The sequence below is a fragment of the Alexandromys fortis genome, unplaced genomic scaffold (assembly GCF_014885135.2).
Source record: "Alexandromys fortis isolate MF-2015 unplaced genomic scaffold, M_Fortis_MF-2015_v1.1 scaffold_4, whole genome shotgun sequence".
NCBI lineage: Eukaryota > Metazoa > Chordata > Mammalia > Rodentia > Cricetidae > Alexandromys > Alexandromys fortis.
Genome location: NW_026067944.1, coordinates 23,950,648 through 23,970,462, shown reverse-complemented (window position 1 = coordinate 23,970,462; position 19,815 = coordinate 23,950,648). Strand labels below are relative to the sequence as shown.

The 19,815-nt window shown below is 46.7% G+C and overlaps 1 protein-coding gene across 1 annotated transcript in view; it reads right to left on the bottom strand.

Annotated features, from left to right (window-relative positions):
- Positions 1-201: 201 nt before the first annotated feature.
- Fstl1 (follistatin like 1) overlaps positions 202-19,815 on the bottom strand; it is a 56,190-nt gene continuing 36,576 nt past the window's right edge. Inside the window, exons 3-11 of the mRNA XM_050148942.1 lie at positions 17,789-17,893; positions 14,349-14,478; positions 13,282-13,314; positions 11,715-11,845; positions 8,163-8,281; positions 6,879-6,991; positions 6,475-6,585; positions 4,079-4,155; positions 202-2,499 (exon numbers count right to left, since the gene is read on the bottom strand). Of these exons, the coding sequence (XP_050004899.1) occupies positions 2,455-2,499; positions 4,079-4,155; positions 6,475-6,585; positions 6,879-6,991; positions 8,163-8,281; positions 11,715-11,845; positions 13,282-13,314; positions 14,349-14,478; positions 17,789-17,893 (864 nt within the window). The 3' untranslated portion in view covers positions 202-2,454. The remainder of the gene's footprint in view (positions 2,500-4,078; positions 4,156-6,474; positions 6,586-6,878; positions 6,992-8,162; positions 8,282-11,714; positions 11,846-13,281; positions 13,315-14,348; positions 14,479-17,788; positions 17,894-19,815) is intronic.

The window sequence follows — 19,815 nt, the reverse complement described above, 5'->3', positions numbered from 1 at the left end:
GGAGTTATTGTGGAAACTGCCAAACTGATGAGAATAAATTATCCTTGCCATGTATGGTGGCCCAACATTGAACATTAAATAGAAGGAAATAATCATTTATTAGTATCACCCCCACCAAGGCTCACCTACTTTTATGTGGATAAAAGGTAAATGCTCTCATAATTTCATTTGGCCTTCATTGAAGATAAGAAAACCAACAAATCTGTGATTTTAGTTTTATTTAATAATAGTAACAAAAATCAGAAATTACAAAAAAAAGTTAAATGAACTATGGAAGCACACTAAATACAAACGCATTTTCATAACCACACGGGCACCAGAAAGCTGTTGAAACTGTTTCCTGAAGCTTAACATTTAGATCATGGGTATAACGAAGGGATTCAGACTGTTCACATGGACTTGGCTATAGATGGAGGAGCCTGCTTTCCCAAGACTGACAGTAGCATCCATGGTCCTGGCATTTGTATATGGGAAGGCCTCCCTGGATTCTGAATCTTTAAGAGACCCTGCTGTTTATTAAAGACACACACACAAAGCCCAAGGAGCTTGCAGCCGTGGCCTACAGGCTTCTGGAGGACTCTAAGAACCAAACTGGATGCAATTCTGCTTGTTGATCCCATGCCAAGCTCTACCTAAGGCTCCCCAAACTAGGCTACTTAGCAGCTTTTCATCAATGGTTTAGGCACCACATAATCTATGGTGCTGCGGACAACAGCCGCCTTATTTATACAGAAGTAGCGGACTCGAGAGGAACGTGGGCTTGCCCTTGGGTATTCAGTGTTCGGGGTGGGACAGTCAAGGTTGAAAAGCACTGTGCTAAAGATGACTGGTGACCAGGTCCTATAGCTGCTTGCCTTCAGCAAGCTGATAATCCTGCCCTCCCCCAGCACGTCCAAGAACTGGCAAAACTTTTGGTTAAGGCATGCTGCTGCTGCTGTGAGTACTCCAAGGCACTTGGAGAGGGAGTTGAAATCTGGACTGCACCAGGAGTTCACAGAGTTTTTAGATGGTGTGGTACTTAAAAGCTCAGAACACCCGGCAACAAAGAGTCGTCTCCTTTAGAAAGAGAGCAGGGAAACTATCCAGGAGGAATTCCACTTCCGTCCCGACTTTCCGCAGTTGCCTGTGCAGGAAAACCTCAATACTTTATCTGCAGGGTCTATAGTGAGTTTTGCAAATGAGATAAGGGTCTCATTTGGGGGGGGGGATGTTAAGTGCACATGAAACATGGTAATAGGGGAGTTAAAGAATCAGAGGTCCAAAGAAAGAATGGACTTGCAATAACCGAGTTGTGTGTTGCTCCCCACCTCTCCCTGTGCCAAGATCTAGTCCTCATTTTCAACTGTTTTCAAATCTTAAAACTTCTGCCTTCATCTGTCTCTGACTCCAACCAGAGACCGCACTCACGCGCACCATGTGGAGAAGGGTGGGGTTTTCCTTCACCCTCTCTTCCTGGGCAGACTGACCCATGAAGTCCTCACCCCAGCTATCTGAAAGGGTCTCATCAACTGTCTATGAAGATGCTTCGTCCTACTGCTTCTGTCTGAGGCATCGATCTCATGCTTTTTGGCACGTAGCTTAGACCTTCTGGAAGCCAAGGGTGGGGTGGTGCAGCTCTGCGGTGCATCTAGTCTAGTGTTTGGCAGGGGAAGGGGCCATTTATGCTACAGAGTTCCCTGTACCAAGAAAAGCTCCCCACCCCTTTCACCTTTGAAACAGTAGGACTACTGAAAAAAATAATTACGAAAGCTTAATATCTAGTCAAGAAAAAGATACTAAAAAAATGACAATAATAATATAATGATAATAATTGAGGAATGAAGTCAGCTTGCAAAAAAAAAGTCTTTTACAGAGAAATAGCACCTTTGGTAAAAAAAAAATTGTATTTTAAAATTTTGGTTAGGTCTTCATGGCGCTTGAAGTACACTAAGTATCTGCATCATTTAAACACAACCTCCTGGAAACTCCATCCCAATCTGAGGGGCACAGGTAACTAAGTGGGGTGGCTGTGTATTCAGGTGATTGTTGGGACCAAGAGGGGCAGCAGACATGCTGCATGCAACAGTGGTGACAGGGTCGGGGCAGCAGGGCTCCTCCCTTCCTCCAGCAGAGCCAGCTCAGTCCTCCCCACAACATCACATGCTTCCCCTGTGGCCTCCGCTCAGCTGCTGTGACCCGCGCCTGCTCCTCTGCCAGCCCGATGCAGCTGCCTTACTCGCCTCTGGCCCCACAGCCCCCTTTATTTCTCTTCAAGCACTCCTAGAAATGAAGGTCGTGGCCTTCCCTCGCTAGCCAGCACCCCCATTTCCTTCACTGCAAAAACAAACGAAATAATATTCATTGCCAGACAAGCAAATACTGGTGGTTTGGTGATCTCAGCAGACGCTCGTGTGCACCGGACTCAGCGCTGAAGAGGAGGCACTGGGCTCCAGACACGGCGCTGTGTGCTTCTTGTTAGATTTCTTTGGTGTTTACCTTCTTGGTCTTCTCAGCTGTTTCCTTTGAGATGGAGGAAGAAATAATCATTATGCAAATATTAAAAATTGATGGCATTTATCCTGGGCCCCAGACTTTCCGTAGCATCAATAGTCACATGATTATGCGACTTTAGTTGCTTACTTGTACGGCTCCTCTTTGTGTGATAAACAACACATAGCTATGTCCAATTTGTGCATGGTCAAACAGTTTACTGACTTTAAGAGCTGAACCTATAAGAACATCTTATAAAATAAGCAAATCAGATATTATTGTCCCAGATTTAAGGATACTAAAAGGGATACCACGTCCCACAAAAATGACAAAAATCAATAGGCCCAGAGGCAGACTATCTGGGCTTGAATTTGGCTTGTCCAACTTTCCTAGTGTCCTTGGGAGTATTTTGAAATCTACACCTTAATGTCTTCAACTGTAACACAAGGGCAATACTGTCCCAGCTTTTACAACAGTGTCTGACACATTCCTTCAAAGAAGATGTGCAGACAGCCAATAAGGACACAACATTAAGCATTAGAGGAATGCAAATAAAAACACAACGAGATGCCACTACGCATCCAGTAGGTCAGACGAAATAACGAATACTAGTGACAAATGTTGGCAAGAATGTGAAGAAAATGGCGACCTGTTGGGGAGGACATACAATGAATGGTGTTTGCAAAGCAGTTTGGCAACCCCTTAGGGTTATTTTATGACCCGGATTCTAATCCTAAATATATAGGGAGTGAAACCATGTCCACAGGAACTTATACAGTCAAGCTCACAGCAGCATCATTCATCAGAGCCAGAGGCCACCTAAAGATTCGTCAGCTACTAGATACATACACAAGACACCATGCATGTGGAACGGCACTCACGGAGGAGGAACGAAGTAGATCCATGCTGCAAGCACCATGCTAAGTACAAGAAATCAGGAGGAAAAGAGCGTGCTACATGACCTGCCCAGACCAGGCCCATCTACAGCATCAGAAACCAGGTTAGCAATTGCCAGGGACAGGGGGAAAGGAAGAAAAGAGGAGTTGCTTCTAGTGGGCATGGGAGGTTTAAAGACCCCGGAAATAGATGGTGGGGAATGGCTGACAATCTTAGGGACACACTGACAGTCACTCCCTGGCATAACTGCATATTTTAAAGGGGTAAATTATACGACATGGGAATTCGATTTCAGTTTCAGAAGTGCCCTAGGAAACTGCTGACAACAGTGGCTAGCGCCCAGCAGTCCCGGCTGGTACTCCATGTCCAGCTGCCTTCTTGCGGCCTGCACCTGCATCTCTGCCTCGGGGCTTCTCTGCCTGTCTACCCACACAAGCTGGAGGATGGACATGCTAAACATTGTTTCCTGGTAGCAGCTCTCAGATGACGGCTGGTGGGAGGTTTGGAGAGATACTCCAGCCCCTCTCACCTACAGCAACTCCTTCAGGGTACAGTCTATACCACAGTTTGGTAGTACAGGTGAGGTAGCATCCTTTGGGATCTACTGTAGTAAACAAAGTGTGTTTCTCTCATTTCCCGGGGCTCTCTTAAGGAGTGGCATTAAGAGCCCGAAAGAAACAGCAGCTTTTGAACCGGCAACATGGCTGCTCACCTGGTGCTTCTGGATTTCCTGGACATATCTGGTCTTCTGCTCCTCTGTCTGGGTCTGGGTCCCCTTCTGATTCTTTCCTGTATGGAAATCAAAGTTCAGAGCCGTGGGGGCTGGGGTAAGCCAGGGAGGACTCTACCTACCAGACTCTCGGAGGAGAGCTGAACCGCGCCCACCTCGCTCTGAGCAGCAAGGCATCCAGTGTCACACAAATAAGCCACCTCTCCTAATTCTGTGGCTTCCGTTCCTGCTATTCGCTTTACTCACACCCACAAGACAGGCTGGTCCTATAGAAAAGCAATGGCGACAACTCGGGCCCTGACTCAGGAAACACCCCTGGGGCAGTGATTCTCAACTGTTCCCACACCCTCACAATGTCCCAGAGAACATGTGCAAATGCAATTTCTGACCCATGATGTAGGTCATCGGCAGAGGGTTTGTTTGCCTAGCATGCAAATCGCGCCCCCACCCCCAGAACTTTTCAACCCCTCAGAACTGGAAAACAAACAAATACATTTAAATTGTCCGGCTTTCAACTGTAGACATTTTGATGGAATTGATTGGGGTGGGAGGTAACTGGACCCCAAAGTTTTTTGCTTTTTGGAAGGTTCTGTACACTCAGGGTTGATAACTATGACACGGAACAAACATTTCTTAAGTACAAAGAAAAAAAATAGTAACAAAACAAAAAACCAAAACATTCCAACCAAAAAAAAAAAAAAACCCAAAATGAAACAATAAAACTCACAAACAACCAAGCAAAAAGCCAAAAACCTGACCCAGGTCCCTAAGATATTTGTTTTGTAGATTACGATCTAGAAGGTCCGGGAGAGTGCCCAGAAATCCATTTGCTGAGCACAACATTTACCGTTCGGAAACAACAGACACTGGCATCTGTCTGTCCCCCACAGCCAGTTCTCGTGGCCCTGGCCCTTTCCTGGTGTTATCTCAATGCCCCTGCTTGTTTGTGCCCTTGAGATCTGTGATCTAAGATGATATTGCTCATTTTCAGATATGGGCCTGAAAGTGCCTCTTCAATTTCCTCTTACGTCACAGCCTGTACACCAAGACGTGTTGAGGTCCCATAGACCAAACTCTTGGCAAAGGAGTTCGTGTTGTCCACAGCGTGGCCATGGAAACTGACAAAGGCTCATGGGAGTGGTATGCTGTCTGATGTATGGTGATTGGCTTATTACCAAGATGTTTGTGTTTAGGGTTCCCTAAGTCAGTGAACTTACTCCTCCTGCATCTTAGAAATGGAAAAAAGAATTCTTTCCAAAGAGAGAACAAGAGCAGTTAAGATATATGGAAGGGAGCTTGGGAAGACAAACTGGGGGTATTTCCTGGTTGAGGCAGGCTGGGTCCCTGTTTAAAGATGTCCACTGATGGTTTCCGTAGCTACTGTGTGTGTGTCTGGCTATATCAAGAAATTCTTGACTCTAAACAGTCTCTTCTGCTTTCTCATCTGTTCCTATGGTTAGGCTGGAATCTGTTCTCTCACACTGAAGCAGACTTGGACCTAGGAAGGTTACTGAATCTACAGATAACACTGGCTTCCACCTAAACCCGTCTGGGCTCCCTGGCTAGAGTGTTTCGTGGGTCTTTGGTTGCTGTCTCTCAGTGTCTTTCACACTCAATCCCTCTGTGCATAATTTTAAGTACCAACTTTTTCTTGCCTCAGTTAACTTCGTAAACTATAACCTCAGGGTCATTCGTGCAGGTGTAACTTTTAAGTCTGGTTTTAACTGACATTTCTTTTCACACTCAGTGTGGCTGAGTTCTGGACCCAGCTTTAATATCCTTCTCTGATTCTCTTTCATCTGGCTCTTTGCTTCGGTCTGACTTTGATGTAAGTTTCCTCTTGATCGTTGGCATCCCTGCAGCTTAGGTCTCTGAAGGGACACGGGTGGTTCCAACATACCCTTTGACTTCTGTTCTGCCTCCCAAACTCTGACACCTATATGTCCCCAACCCATTTTGCCCCTGTCTCCATGATTTTAATTTTTCATTTTTTAAATTTATTTATTTTTTACATTTTTCATTCACTTTTTTTCCTGCATGGTATGGCAAATTAAGTCATTTTGACTTCTGACCACCTGACTGTTTTATATACAGTGTCCGAAGGATTAAGTTGGTTAATTTGCAAAGGCTGTGGTGGGATAGATAGTGCTGGCATACATTTTTCTTTCATGATGATTATTTCAGTCTCATATCGACATTTATTGGTCACCATTCTCTCTCATTTGATGCCCTTGGAACAGTGCTCCACCAACAGTGCTCCTCAGCGGGGCTGTGGGGCTACCTCTTACGTCCAGCCCCTTCTCCCCATCATACCCATGTCACCTTCTCTCACCCAGGTCACATCTCCGGTCCCCCCTTTTGCCCTAAGTATGGCTCACCGTCACAGGTCATTGCGGTGCAGACCCAGTGTCCACAGGAGCAGACACAGCGGTTACAGTCTACCTCGGTCTCGGCTCCGTCTGCGTAGGTTTCATCCTCAAGGGCACACTCTGTTGGGCCAGAAATAAAGGCAGCAGTTGGGAAACGAGGGTGGAACAGGATGGTGTCTTTGTACAGGCTGCGCACCTACATGGCCCCCTTCCCAGACAAGGACTGCCTTGTCTCTCACGGCAAATGCCCCATAATCTCATGACCTTACCCCCATCATGGAGACAACAGGATGCCCAGCCCAGTACCATGCATGGGGGCTGGTTATCTTGGGTACCAGTTAGTTCTGGCTGCACCTTCCTTTCCCTGTAACCCTCCCATCCCCACCAACACTCAGTTTCTGGCTCAGGCATACTCTTCTCAGGAGGGTTGAAGGACGGGTTGAGGCACTTGAGGAACTCCTGGAAGTTGAGTTTCCAGTCAGCATCCTCATCAGACAGCTCAATGAGAGCATCGACGCAGAGTCCTCTGAAACACAACACAAGGGAAATGTCATCGGCAAGGCTGCGGCTTCTTCCCTAGGAAAGGAAGCAAGCACAAGGCTCACAGAACCTGGAGCCCCAGGCGAGATGGCTGCTCACTGGAAGCACTTCTCTCCTCCTTGATCTGTCTGTCTCGCCATCACCCAGTTACCCGACCTTTAGCTTATTTGACTGGATCTCACATCACAGAGGCTTTTCCCTTGGTACGACTGTCAGTTCAACCAGTCGTTAAACCAAAGCAGAAGACAGATGACAGGTGGCGTGAAAAGGAACACAGGACTTGAAAGAAAATGAAATTCAAGCCAGCATCACCACCATCACCGTTCTAAAAGGAGTTGTTTTAGAAGTTTTATAGAACCTTGGCTCCATCACCCCCTCTGCTGACTAAGACTTGGGCCCTGGGGCTCAGCCACTTCCTACTCAAATGTCCCTGAACTAGTAGAACTCAATCTTTCTGAGTTTATGTTCCCACCTCTAAAGGTAGGGAGGAAAGTCCTTCCCCAACTGGAATGTTTTGAGGGTCAAACATCGAAATTATCAAATGATCAAAATCCAGGTTACCAAAATATGAGTGGCTATCTATTCCTTAAGGTCCAGGACTATGGTTAGAAAGATTCAAAGAAGCTACTTTGAACTTGTTTTGGACAAAAGAGAGGCATCCTTCCCAATGTACTAGTACCATGCCAGAAACTTCTTTGTTTATTAATATTTATTCTAAGCTTATACAAAAAGAAGGACATACACTCATAACAATTAGGGCATGCTAAATGGAACAGCACTGGTCATTTTAAACACTAGGGATGAAATGATTTTAGTTTACAATTAGAGACTACATTAATATGGTTCCGGCAGAAGACCAATGGCAGAATCAGTCGCCACACTCGGAAGAAACGTGGAAATGGCATGCCCTTGACAATGTGTTCCAAAATGAGTCTTCTCTCCTTGCAAGTTCTGGCCCCAAACAATAACTGATTGACCGGATACCAATGTTGTTGGATACCTCAGTTCTATAACGTCCCCAGACTAGATCAGGAGAGAAATCCTACTTTTCTGTTTCTTTCACACTGGCACTGGCAGCTCCTCTGCTGGTGGAAGAGGTTCAAGTCACCGCCCCCCTGCACCCTTCCCTGGGTTATGGCCAGGCCCTCAATCCCCACCTGAGCAGCTTGTTGTTCTCCTGATCAGCATAAGTGGTGATGTTGATGGCTGTTTCATTCTGCTCCACGAATTTCAGGAATTCGCTGGAGTCCAGGCGAGAGTCACCGTTATCAAAGCTCTAGAGGGAGATGAAGCGATCTCTCAGGAGAGTTTAGAAAGCCCTAGTTTTATGGTGTATCCCCTGGCCTAACTGCTCACTCAGCTCAGCTTATTCTTAATACCACTCCAACCCTGTCTTCACCTAGCCACAAGGAACTACAGTAGGAATTAGTGGCTCAGATCGGTGGGCACCCAAACTAGGAAGTGGTACTCAAGGTGAGCAAGTAAAAGTGCCCGGACAGAAGCCATCAGGGGGTTTCTTTCAGTATGGGATCCTGCGACTTTCAAGTTGGCTCCTTACACTGTGAAGAAGAGTCTGGAAGAAGTGTCTGTCTAGACTCCTGGGCAGGGGGAGAAATGAAGCCAACTGTTCTCCTCTCAGGACTGCCACGTGTCATGGCATATACAGTGAGGGTAACACAAGAAGACACATCTTTGCTTAGGACCTGTTTGTCACTCTTGTCCTGAGAGTCCCAGGAACAGGTCTGAGACATTCTCTATGCACTCACCATACCCTTGCCCTGAGGAAATCTCCCCATAATTCCACTTGTGAGGTTCTTGACTAATTAAATGTGCACAATTCAGTAAGCTTGATCAGAGAGGGAGCATTCCGACAACTCTAGAATGTTCCTGAGTACAACTAGAGCAAACCACGTCCCCTGCCTCACGACAGAAGCAACAGAGGGAAAGGAAGGGTCCTGTAGTAGGTACACAGCTACTGCCCGGGCACTCTGGACAGTCCAGCTGGCTCTCAAAAGTCAGTGCTTCGGGTGTACACTTTAACTATCAGGGAACCAGGATGCAGGCCTGAAAAAGGGGGCATCCCAGCTCCTTTCAGTCTCATCCCTTAAGTCTGGTACCTGCCCAGAAATAGCATTATGCCCAGTGGCATCTCAATCTCTGGCCAGAACCAGCATAGCTGATTCAACTAACCCTCCACCGAGGCTTGATACATCTGCATGCTTGTCTGTAGCTCTGCTTCTGAGTCAGAAATTTTTTTTTCAGTTTTGATTGTGTGGCTCTAGAAGGAAGGAAGAGGAATATCTGGAGACACATATTAGGGAATTTTATTTGTAAGTCAACTGTGTTCAGAGGAGAATGGGGTTGAACCAGGCATTCACTCATATAAAGCAGCTGGAGCAATGGGGTATATGGCACTGGGGTCAGGGAGGGAAGAAGGCTGGCTCCAGAGGTCCCGCCCTCTAAGAGTCTCCCAACTAGTGTTACAAGGTTTGAACAGACTGGTATGAAAGGGTCTCCCTACCAGGCTCCCCTTCTATTCTGTATGGAGTTCATCAAAGAAATGGTGATTGTGGCCAGGTGGTGGTGACACACGCTTTTTATCCCAGCACTCGGGATGCAGAGGCAGGCGGATCTCTGTGAGTTCGAGTCCAGCCTGGTCTACAAAAGCTAGCTCCAAGTCAGGCTCCTAAGCTACAGAGAAACCCTTTCTCGGAAAACCAAAAAAAGAAAAAGAAATGGTGACTGGATCATTGGGACGGGAAAGGCAGTGTGGGCCTTACTTGAATTAATTGGATTTGCCATTCAGTTGTCTAGTGTGAGGAAAGCCAACTGGGCTGGAGAACAGGGAAGTCTGAGACATCGGCTCTCTCATCGACAGCGACTATGGGCCTGGTGGGACAGCATCTCCCTCAGATGTCTTGGAAGAGGAGCTTTGTGTTTGTAAGCTGGGAGGAAGCGTTCTGAGATGGGAGATAGCTCCAGAAAAAGCTCTTTTCCCAAGTGGCCTTCCTTTCTTCCTTCCTTCCTTCCTTCCTTCCTTCCTTCCTTCCTTCCTTCCTTCCTTCCTTCCTTCCTCCTTCCTCCTTTTTGCTAGGAGCCTGTAAGGTTGTTACTGCCTGGGGACAAGATGTGTTGAGTGCACAGTGGCCTGGGTACTTGGCAATCAAATTTAATAGAGGTATCATAAGTGCCTGAAGCCATCTGCCATCTACAAATGGTTACAAGATCCCAAGTGGCCCTTTGGAATTAGTGTCCTGTGCCCAACAGCTCCATGCTGTAAGGACAGGATACAGTAAATGCTTGGAAAAAAATAATTTTCTTTAAAAAATTTAAAATTATATTTATTGGTTGTGTATGTAGATGTGTGTGTGTGGGGAGGGGTGTCATGCCATAACATGTGTGGAGCATAACATGTGGAGAGCAAAGGTGTGTGGAGAGCAAAGGATAATTTCCAAGAGTTAGTTTTCTTTTGCCCTGTGGGTCCTGGGTACTGAGCGCAGGTGGCCAGCCTTGGTGGCCAGCCAGGCCCGAGTCATTTTATGTTTCTTCCTGCTCCTGTCTGTTCCCCTGCTCAGCAAAGCGATGGCGTTTTCTGTAGACGAGGACCCACCCACATCTTCCGTGCTGTCACAGGGGAATGGCTGAGACACTTCCGAGTGGGAAGAGCCATATTTTCTCTGCAGTGTAAGATGAAAACTAGAATCCCAGAGTTTAAATCTCTGCCGTAGTGGGAAAAACTTCTATCTAATAAGAATATTACAGGAGATGCCTTAAATAATCAAAAACTCGTGTCAGCCCAGCATCTCTTCATCTGTGGGTATCCACAATGCCAGCTAAAGAATCCAGATTAGGATGGTGTTAAATGTATTTGTGTGGCCTGAGAGCTCCCGGGAAGTTCCTTGCATGGCTGGCTAGCTGTTGGGACAGCAGACTTTGTGAGTACGCCCTGGAGTGAGCATCCAAGGCACTGACCTTATATGAGCATCTTGAAAGCACAGGGCTTGGTGCTCCCATGGGAATGTGGTACCCGGATGTGTGGCTGAGTGTAAGAAGTGTCTGGGACGGGTGTGTGTGGTTTGCGTGTCTGGAATACCGTGGGTGCGGGTCTATGTTCTTGTCAGTTAGCGAGGAGAATGCCCCTTAACTACTTCTCCCAATGACTCTCAAGGCTCCGAATGATCCTCATGTGTGATCCCCATACCCACTGCTGATGATTTATCCTCACTCATTCCACTTCAAAAGCAGTTTCTTCTGGCTCTCCACATGGAACTCTGTCTCTCTCTTCTACTAATATGGGAGACAACAGCAGTACTTGGATCCTGGAACAATCTCCAGGCCCACGTGTTCCTTGACTCTTCTCAGCTGAAGCACCGTGAATGGCCAAAGTGGGTCTGCCGTACCAGAAAGCTCTCTGTACCAGCTTCTGAAGAGTTACACAGGGCAGGAGAAAGCCTGGCCATGTTTCCCTTGGCAGCTTCTCGAGCCTTTGGTGGTCTTAAATGCTCAAGAGGAACAGCACATGTATGGATCCCAAAGGTCAACTGCTGACCACTGACTGGTCAAGGAGGTGGCTAGACAACTTTCACAACTCCATAATAAGACCTGGTGATGAGGGCGCACTTAGGGTCTCCTGAAAGCCACAAAAGGGGAAGAGGAAGTCCCACTTTCTCCAGGACTGAACATGGCTGGCTGACCCCAGTGCTGGGTACCTTAAAGTACTTGTCCAGGATTTCACTGTAGTTGCTGCCTTTGGAGAACCAGCCATCTGGAATGATCTCAGCCTCCAACCATTGGATGATGCGACGCCGGAGCTCATCGCGGTTAGCTTGATAGCAGACAACTGTGGGGGCAGCGGGGGTGGGGCGTGAGGTGGGGGTGAGGCAGAGAACCCTGGGGTCATTAGTACCCACTGCCCAGAGCCCAGTGCCACTCAGTTCTGAATGCGTCATCCGATTCAGTCTTCCCCTATCGCGCCCTGAGTACAGAAATGTGTCTACCCCAGTAGTCACGCTCATGTATGTAAAACACCAATAAAGGTTAGAACAGTGGTTCCCAACCTACCGGACCTCAACCCCCTTGGGGTTGCACATCAGATATCCTGCATAACAGATATTGACATTACAATGTATCTTGCTACATAACAGTAGCAAAATCACAGTAACAAAGTAGCAACAAAATGAATGTTATGGTTGGGGGTCAGCACAACATGAGGGACTGAATTAAAGGGTCACAGCATTAGGAAGGTTGAGAAGCACTGGACTAGAAACTTGAAACTATGGTGAAACAGAGAAATTGTTATTTAACAAAAAATAAGGAAGAAAAAAATAAAGGACGTTTTTATGAACGTTATGGGACATGGGGGGGGGAAATATCTAAAGTAGTTCTCTTGGTTCTGAGATGAGCTGAACGTCCTAACAAATCAATAAATGAAAATGTGCATTATTCATGCTGCTGGATTGTTCATATCCTCCCTTTCTCACCGACTGGGCCTTTCCAAACATTCTCCCAACATCCTTTGTTATAAACAAGAGAAAACAAGGACGGGCCACGCCTCAGCCCTGCTCTGGGCTGCTGTTCGAGCCACGTGGGAACAAGTGGGAGTCACTGTAGGGAAGCAGGGAGGAGACGGCTCTGGCCAAAGGACAGCATATGCTAGGACCTGGTGAGGGCACAGGGCCAGGGGTGAGCATATGGGCATTTCCCAGTCTGTCCTCCCTAGCTGCGTGCTGTAGGAGCTGACTCGATCCCATTAGCCTTTAAATCGTCGCTCTAAGGCAACCAAAGTGAGACCTGCAGAATCACTGTGAGGTCCGGGCCTGGAAGCCACGTGGAGATTTTGATGCATCTTGATAGAAAGCTATGGCAGTTGCTGTGCTGGCATTTCCAAATGTCCTCTTACAAAAGTAGCCGTGTCTTCTGATTTCTCTGGGCCCACGACATGAGCGTGTCTTACAAGGCCCCAAAAGAAGGGCTCACTTGCTGTCCCTACAGGACTCACCACTTAGCAAAAATTCAGAACAGCCAACATTTAGACCCAAACAGCTGCTTTGACTGGCAGACACTAAAACAAACGAAGGTTTTAAAAAATGCAGTCTCATGGTTTTACTGAGCTGTGTTGCGCTCAGACCGGCCCTGGATCAAAAGTCCTGACCCCATAGATGACCCTGACAGCCCAGCGGGGACTGCTGTAGACAAGACACTTCCTCTGTGATGTTTCCTCTGTGATAAGGCTCCTCCCTAAGATGAACACACACTAAAGCGAGGTCAGGTACTTACTGGGGCTGGCAGAGGGACTCACAGACTTCTTTTCTGCAAGACAAAAGGAGATTTGCAATACTAAGTGAAGGATAAAAGGATATGCTGAGGATTTTAGGATTAAACTGTGAAGTCTTGCAACACTGACATCACTTTGCCGTAAATTCTTTTTTTTTTTTTAAATTAAGATTTGTTTATTTTTATTTTATGTGTATGGTGTTTTGCCTGCATCTGTCTGTGCACTGTTGTGCATGCCTGCTACCTGCAGGTCAGAAGAGAGCATTGGATCTCCTGGAACTGGAGTTACAGTTGGTTGCTAGCTGCCATGTGGGTGCTGGGAACTGAACCCAGGTCCTCTGGAAGAACAGCCAGTGCTCTTAACCACTGAGCCATCTCTGTGCCCCCCCCCCTGCTTTCAATTCTTATATCCTTTTCTTTCTTGTAGGGTCTAAGGATTGGGATCCTTCCTGCTTGCAGCCAATGAATTACCTTTTTAAATTTATATTTCTTCCTACTGGGCTGAGTGGTCCCTGAGATTTCAAAACTTCATGTAGAGATTAATTTTATATGGGGGACAGAGGAGACTGGTGTCTGGGATAAATCTTCGTGTTTTTCCAGGGAAAGTTAAAGATGGAATGGCTGGGCAGGTTCTACACTTGGAAAGGCCTGGTGACAAGCAACCATACTTGGGAATCCAGCTTTCCAACTGGTCAATATGATAAGAGGGGAAATAGGGAAGCATATTATGAGGCTAAAAAAGCCCACATTTTAAAAGCAGGAAAAGGAGAAACTGATCTACTTTTTCTAATAGGTGTAGAAGTCCTTTAAGGACCTTTTACCATTGTTGACTATTGATGTAGTCACCTTATTTACTCTCTGGCTGCAGGCGATGCTGAGAGCAGACCCTGGTCTGAAGCATGAAGCAGAGGGGAAGGCCCCAGTTGGCCAGGTCAGACCTAGCAGGCTCCTGAAGGTCAGGAAGGAGCATCTCCAAATGGTTGTGTGGTCAGCCAGGCCACACTGCTCTGGTTTCCGTCTCTGTCTCCCTGTCACAAGCCCTGCCCTTCAGCGATGACAGCATGCCTTACCTTTGCAGTGTCCATCATAATCCACCTGGATCTTGGATCCAGTGAGGCAGGCGTCTCTGTGAAGTTCACAGTGGTTGAGGTAGGTCTTGCCATTACTGCCGCACACAGGCCTCTTGTGAGGTTTGCATTGCTGAAACAGATGGGCTGAGGATGTCTGGGCAGCCACGCACTCACGCAGGCATCAACAGAGATGGAGCATGTACTCCACCAGGGCCCAGGGAACCCCAGCTCTGGTCACCACCAGTGACTCTACTCCACTTGATACAACAGGCATCCTGTTACCCCGAGTTCTCCACGTCTCTCCATGCATCCTGGTTCATTGCCAACTTGCGAGTACACAAACACCCTCCTGTGGCTGAAATACTTGATTGCACATATGTATCCCCAATGCAACAGCACAAAGAAGCTGTGCTTTCGGGAGATGAAGTCACCAGAGCTCCTTCCTCATGAACGAGTTATGAATTAAGGTTGCAAAAGGGATTTCACACAGCATTGGACCCCTTAACCCTTTTCCCATTTGCCATGTGAGAACGCTGTGTTCAACGGTTCCTTTGCAAGCGGAGACCAGGCCCTCACCAGACATTAAATGAATTTGTTTTGATCTTGCATGCCACAGCTTCCAACACTGTGAGAAGTATACTTCTATATGATTTAAAGTGCCCAGCTCAGGCATTTTGTTACGGAAACAGAAATGAACTAATCCTAGTTTCCATGACACACAAGAGCAGAGCTGAGAGCTGGGAGCATGGAAACTCAATGCGCAAATGTACTCGTACATGCACGCACACACACACACACACGTACACACACCCACATATGCATGCACACACACACATGCACACACACAAACACACACATGCATGCACACACGCACGCACACACACGTACATACAAACATCCACACACATCCACACACAATCTGATTTTTCCGGAGCCAAATTACAAGGATTTCATATTCTCCGCTGAGTTTGGGAGTCATTGAGCTTTTGGCCTAGTTTCACAACCACTGTTGTACGGCTGGCAGTGGGGGTGAAAGACACCAGGAAATAATTATGGACAGAAATATGGACTAAAGTTCATCTGGCTAAGGCTGCTAGAGGCACGGAGACAAGAGGACAGATGTTAAAACGGCTGCATGCCTTTCCTGAGCAGGAAAGAAGTCCCACCCGTCCATTTTATACATGAGGATCCCCAAGGCAAGAAAGGTGAGCATCATTCATTCGTCGGCCCACATTCACTATGGAGTGCTTGCTGTTTCGGGTGTTGGACAAAACCAACATGGGCTCATCTTTACTCCTGGGAATTCGTTTGCTCAAAATCCCATGACTATCCGTGGACAAGCAGAGACTCTGCTCAGGGTCTGATTTATGCCACCACATGGTGGCCAGTGTCCTTCTGGTGCAGACGGCCAGGGTGAAGGAATCCTAGCAGAACCAGGTTTTAGGAAGTTGGTACACTCTCCCTTCAGATATAGTGAATCAGGGTCCAGAGGTTAACAGGGTATTATCTACAGAAAAGCCCATTTCCAGGGTATGGAGTGGCTTGACAGAAGGGAGGACGGAAAAGCCCACGGCCTGTGTTACTTACATCCACATCAAGAATGAAAATTCAAGTCTTGCCTATTTCTCAGAGGCTCATTTTGACTTCCAAATGCCATTTAAAAACATAACTTCAAAGTCCACATTCTGTCTGATAATTTAAAAATTTGCATATCCTTTGACCCAGCAGCCCCCAGTGACCATCAGTTCTAAGAAATAAAGGGTATTGGCAAAAGGATGCTTTTGCTGTGGCAGCAAAGAGCCCGGAGAACCACTAACACACCCGTCGTCAAGGAAACGAGTGAATAAAGTTACATCACTAAATATTATTCGGTGCCTGACAAAAGGTCAAATCCGTGTTGATTCGAGAGGCGGCCATGGCACACCACAGCCTGCAGACTACAAACTGCACACACGGATGTGTAGAATAGTACTTTGTATAAAACAGGGGAAGGTTGGTGTTTAGAAATGCTGCTAACGCCAGCTACCTCAGACTAAAGAGAACCGAGATTTTGGTAGCACAAATGTCTAAACATCTACCCTATTTGAGACATAAAACAATTGGTAATTTCTAATTTGAAGAAAAAAATTTAAATTTAATACCATATTTAATTTCAATACACTTTACATATTAAATAACACTACAATGGGGTGACCGGGTAGATTTTTTTTTTATTTTTTATTTTTTTGGTTTTTCAAGACAGGGTTTCTCTGTAGCTTTGGAGCCTGTCCTGGAACTAGTTCTTATAGAGCAGGCTGGCCTCGAACTCACAGAGATCCGCCTGCCTCTGCCTCTCAAGTGCTGGGATTAAAGGTGTGTGCCAGACTGGGTGTGGCTGCTTCCAGCTACACCAGTGGTCAGTGGAATTAAAGACAGCTCAGCTTTGCCATCATTGCCTCAAAGGACTAATAGTAGATTCCTAGGGAACGCTAAGAAGTTCTTGTTACTTCACACCTAGAAAGTCAAGCTACAAACTCCAGCATGAGAAACAACCCAAAACCTCAAAAGACAGAAACTCTGACAGATTTGAAACTAGACACAAATGTTTAAGTATAGCCTCTTTCGTGACTCACGTGACCTTTGGTCCACATTCCATGCTTCCTCACCTGTCGCCGCGGTCTCTCAAGCCCATTTTCACCTTTGAGACTACACCCACCCTTATACCTGTTTACGCTGCACAGGGGTCTAGGAACCACACAAGAGAACACGTGTTCTGTCTTTCTGAGTTTGTGTCACCTCTCTTAAATACCACCTTCCAGGTCCACCTATTTTCTACAAACACAATTTTTTCTTTACAGCCAAATAATGTTTCATTGTGGATATGGACCACATTTTCAGCATCCATTCATCTGCTGGCGACATCTAAACTGGTTCCAATTCCAGATATATGTATCATATGTGCAAGCATACACACACACACACACACACACACACACACACACACACACACATGTATATTGGCCAGAGCTCCACACTGAGTATCGTCCTTGGTTCTCTGTATGATTTTCTGAGACAGAGTTCTCACTATGCCTGGACTCATGATTTGGCTAGAATGACTGACCGGTCAATGCTCTCTATGGATTTGCCCCTCCTCCAGCGCTGGGGTCACAGACTGCTGCTGCCACCCCAGGCATCTGTGTAGGTCCCGAGGCTCTGAACATAATACGGCAAGTATGTTTCCTGCTAAGCTAGCTCCCTAGCCTCCCTAAACTTTTTTTTTTTTTTTTAAAAATATATGAAACGCTATCTCTTTTAAAATTTAATTTAAAAACCAGAAGTTTCACTCTTAACCCTAGGGGAAGTCTTGTGTCTTTAGAACAGACAAGTTGCGCGTTTATAGAAATGACGGGATTCCTGGAACCTTCCAGTCGCTGCCCCCCACAACCGCCATCAGGACCTACCTCAATGCAGAGGCACGTGGGCTCCCCCTTCTCTGTGACTGCACACTCCCGGCCAGCTCCACAGAACACATTGGCGCAGATCTTGGATTTGCTCCTTGGTTCTTCCTAAAACACAAATCATAAAGGGAGCCATATTACTGAGACAAGCCCACTACGGGATGAAACAATGTTGGCCAGACCTTTCAGGCTTGGGACTTTGTCTCCCTGACGTTGTCCTCCACTAACCGGCACCAACCTCATAGGCATTGTTCTGGCTCAGGTTTGGGAACCCCGGATTGTTTTTCTAAGAGCAAAGCAAGAATGACTTTCTTGCTTTCTTCCTCATTAAAAAAAAAAATGCACTGTGCATTTTGTGATAAAGCTCGCACTGTGCCGGGGCTGAGACACCAAGGGCTTTGGTCTCCTGAGCTCTGTGGCTCCCAGAGAGGAAGCACTTAGGACACAAATAGGGAAGTGCCACAGGTTTGGGACACAGTTGCTTCAGGGAGCAACTGTGTATGAGAGAATCGGGAGAGACTTTCTGAAGATTCCATCTTTAAGGATGAGAAGACTCAGCCAGGAAGAAAGGGCAACACTGAAGACGCATCCAGACATCCGAACACCAAGAGGTGTTCACAGTAATACCATCCCAAGGGGCAGGAGGAGGGTGGCTAAAACGTGGACATGCCATTGTTTGGTATTCAGCCACTGTGCATGCTCAGGCTACAATATAAAGAGGACCAAAGCAACCGAAAGAGAGCAGAAGAGTCCACAGCTTCTTGCTGTTCAGACAGATGTAACAGAACTCCAAGGAAAGGAAGGTCTGTATGCCCCCATGAAAATGGGAGCTTTGATAGGCACGATTTGTTGGTGGCACATTCTTTTACTTCCTTTCCCTGGTGGTAGAGGGCCAGCCCTCCCTCTTTCACCACGCACCCTACAGTGGTGTCTGAACAGAAAACGGGATTTGCTACAGGCTTCCCCGCCTAAGCCTGCTGGGCTGGAGCTGGCTACGAAACAAAGATGGAAGAAGCCTACGAATGACTGGGGTTAAGATAAAGTCCACGCTTCTAGCCCACACCTACTGTGTTATCTAAAGGACTCAAACCCTCAAGTCTGTAGCAGAATATATCTTAACCGGGGAACCAAGAACAGGTCAAAAACAAACCAAAACAAAACCCCCAAAGAGTAGAGGTTTGAGAGCCGTGAGACAGGTCCAAAATAACTGCTCTGCTGCCACCTGGAGGCTACTTTGCAAACTCCAGGCTTTTCTTTTCTCCCATAAGCCAGCTTGCCTGCCGTGCAGGGTTCTCATTGGTCTATAGCTCATTTGCATTTTCACATCTCATTGGTTTACATGCTGTTGCTAAACTCTCTCCTCCTTTTTATGTTGCTAAGGAGAATTTAAAAAAGCTGGCAAACAGTGAAGAAAAGAGGAAGTAATTCTCAAAGGTTGGAAGAATGGATTTAGATGTCTGTTTCCTAAACGGGGTTGGGTGGGGAGTGGGGTAGATAAAAATCCAGACGTTTTGTGGGCGCTGGACCTTGGAGCATAAAGCAAAGCTAGAAGGGAAAAAGAAGAAAAGCAATTGCTGCTTGTTGTAAAATAACTCGGGTGCCTCTTCCCTTCCCTGACTCTAACCCGTGGGTTCATGAAATGAGCACTATGCACAAACGCACACGGCAGAGCTTGGGCATGTGTCTGCACTCGAAGTGTTCCCCGCATGTCCCAAATTAGTCCCTCTGATTCTTCTAGCCACTTATTTCCTCATCTGCGAAACAGGAGTAAATAGAGTATAAAAAAAGCATGATCAATGGGAACAGCTTAGAAGACGAGCAGCGTTCAGAGCACTTTGTCTCCTGTGTATGGTTATTGTGTATCTGTTGTGTCCCGGAGGGTGCACCTGCCAGGGTATGTGTGGAAGTCATAAGACAACTTACGGGACTGGGGTCTCTCTCTTCATCTGGCGAGTTCCAGGGATCAAACTCAGTTGTCAGGCTTGGCCACAAGTGCCTTTACCCACTGAGCTATCTCCCCCGACCGCTTT